At 68.9% G+C, this 1,494-nt stretch overlaps 1 protein-coding gene across 1 annotated transcript in view; it reads left to right on the top strand.

Moving 5' to 3' along the window:
• Nucleotides 1-2: 2 nt before the first annotated feature.
• The window catches only part of ZNF703 (zinc finger protein 703), a gene marked incomplete at its 5' end in the record, with an annotated part of 3,980 nt that continues 2,488 nt past the window's right edge, over nucleotides 3-1,494 (top strand). Inside the window, 2 exons of the mRNA XM_030884669.2 lie at nucleotides 3-137; nucleotides 1,093-1,494. The exon at nucleotides 1,093-1,494 is cut by the window's right edge and continues 2,488 nt beyond it. Of these exons, the coding sequence (XP_030740529.1) occupies nucleotides 3-137; nucleotides 1,093-1,494 (537 nt within the window). The remainder of the gene's footprint in view (nucleotides 138-1,092) is intronic.

Below are 1,494 nucleotides of genomic sequence, written 5' to 3'. Positions count from 1 at the left end.
TGCCCCCGGCGGACCCCCTGCGCCAGGCGAACCGGCTCCCTATCAGGGTCCTGAAGATGCTGAGCGCTCACACCGGCCACCTCCTGCACCCGGAGTACCTGCAGCCGCTCTCCTCCACTCCCGTCAGCCCCATCGAGGTCAGTCTCACGATCGCTGCTTGCCCAGCGCTGTCCCCATTCCACCCACACTGCCGGGCCCACGGCCCTGCGACCGACGCCCAGGTTCGGGTATGGGGGCCGACGACGGGGTGGGTGGGAGGCTGGGGTGTGTGTGTGTCGGAGAACAGCAGGATGGGAGCCCACCCACCCAGTTCTCCCCCCCGGCTTCCGCGTGGAAGCTTCCCTTCCACAGCTACGTGTTTTCTCCCGGATTGCGTTTGCTCTGAAAATTCCCCACCGGGCCCTTTACTTTTCCTCCGGCACCCAGTTTCCAGCCCGAGGTGACACCTCTCCTGGGGCCCTCTCGTCCCGGTCCTCCCTCCCCACCACCACCACCCTACTCCATGTCCTTTGAAGCCCCGACTGCTGGGTCCCACTCCGCCCCTGCCTCGGCTCGGTAGGGCGCCTGACGCCCAAGCCTCTCGGATCCCGGGTCTCTCTCCCTCCCACTTCCCTGGGTGCCCTCCCCGGGAAGGGAGGGGCTACCCAATGGGCGCCAAAGGCAGCCCTTCCTCCAGATTGCGCCGCGGCCCTGTCCCACCTCCCGGCGCCACCGCCAGAAACCCGTCCCAAGCGAAGTTGCCCAAAGTGAAAGGCTAAGTTTTTGTCTTGGGCCTGGAGGAGAGAAGGAGGCACGCTGCAGCCCCAACTCTAGAGGAAACCCCTCCAGTGGTGCCCCCTTAGTGAGTCCCTGCCCCTGCCCTACACCCCAGGGCCTCTGGCTGCGGACCCCCGGCGTGAGGGCATTGCCCCAGGGCGGCGAGAGCACCCCGCTGCCCCGCCCTAGCTGTCAGGCCTTCTCCCGCAGGCTCCTGCCCGCGCCCAGTCCGCCCGGGGCCTCCTGAGCCCCCCACCTCCCCGGGCCGGGGGCCCTTCCTTCTCACGGTCTCCCAGCTCACCCCTTCCTCCCTCTCCTCGCCGCTGTCTCCCACAGCTGGACGCCAAGAAAAGCCCTTTGGCGCTGCTGGCCCAGACCTGCTCGCAGATCGGCAAGCCAGACCCGCCGCCCTCCTCCAAGCTCAACTCGGTCGCCGCGGCCGCCAACGGACTGGGAGCCGAGAAGGACCCCGGGCGCTCGGCCACGGGCGTCGCCTCTGCGTCTGCGGCCCTCAAGCAGCTCGGGGACTCCCCGGCCGAGGACAAGTCCAGCTTCAAGCCCTACTCCAAGGGCTCGGGCGGCAGTGACTCCCGCAAAGACGGCGGCTCCTCGTCTGTGTCCTCCACCTCCTCTTCGTCGTCGGCGGCGGCGTCTCCGGGTGACAAGGCGGGCTTCAGGGTGCCCAGTGCCGCCTGCCCGCCCTTTCCTCCGCATGGAGCGCCCGTCTCTGCCTCGTCC

The sequence above is a fragment of the Echinops telfairi genome, unplaced genomic scaffold (assembly GCF_000313985.2).
Source record: "Echinops telfairi isolate 266 unplaced genomic scaffold, ASM31398v2 ScPeMD7_9;HRSCAF=40, whole genome shotgun sequence".
NCBI classification, from domain to species: domain Eukaryota; kingdom Metazoa; phylum Chordata; class Mammalia; order Afrosoricida; family Tenrecidae; genus Echinops; species Echinops telfairi.
The sequence above is the reverse complement of the archived record's forward strand: the minus strand, read 5'-3'. Positions and strand labels throughout refer to the sequence as shown.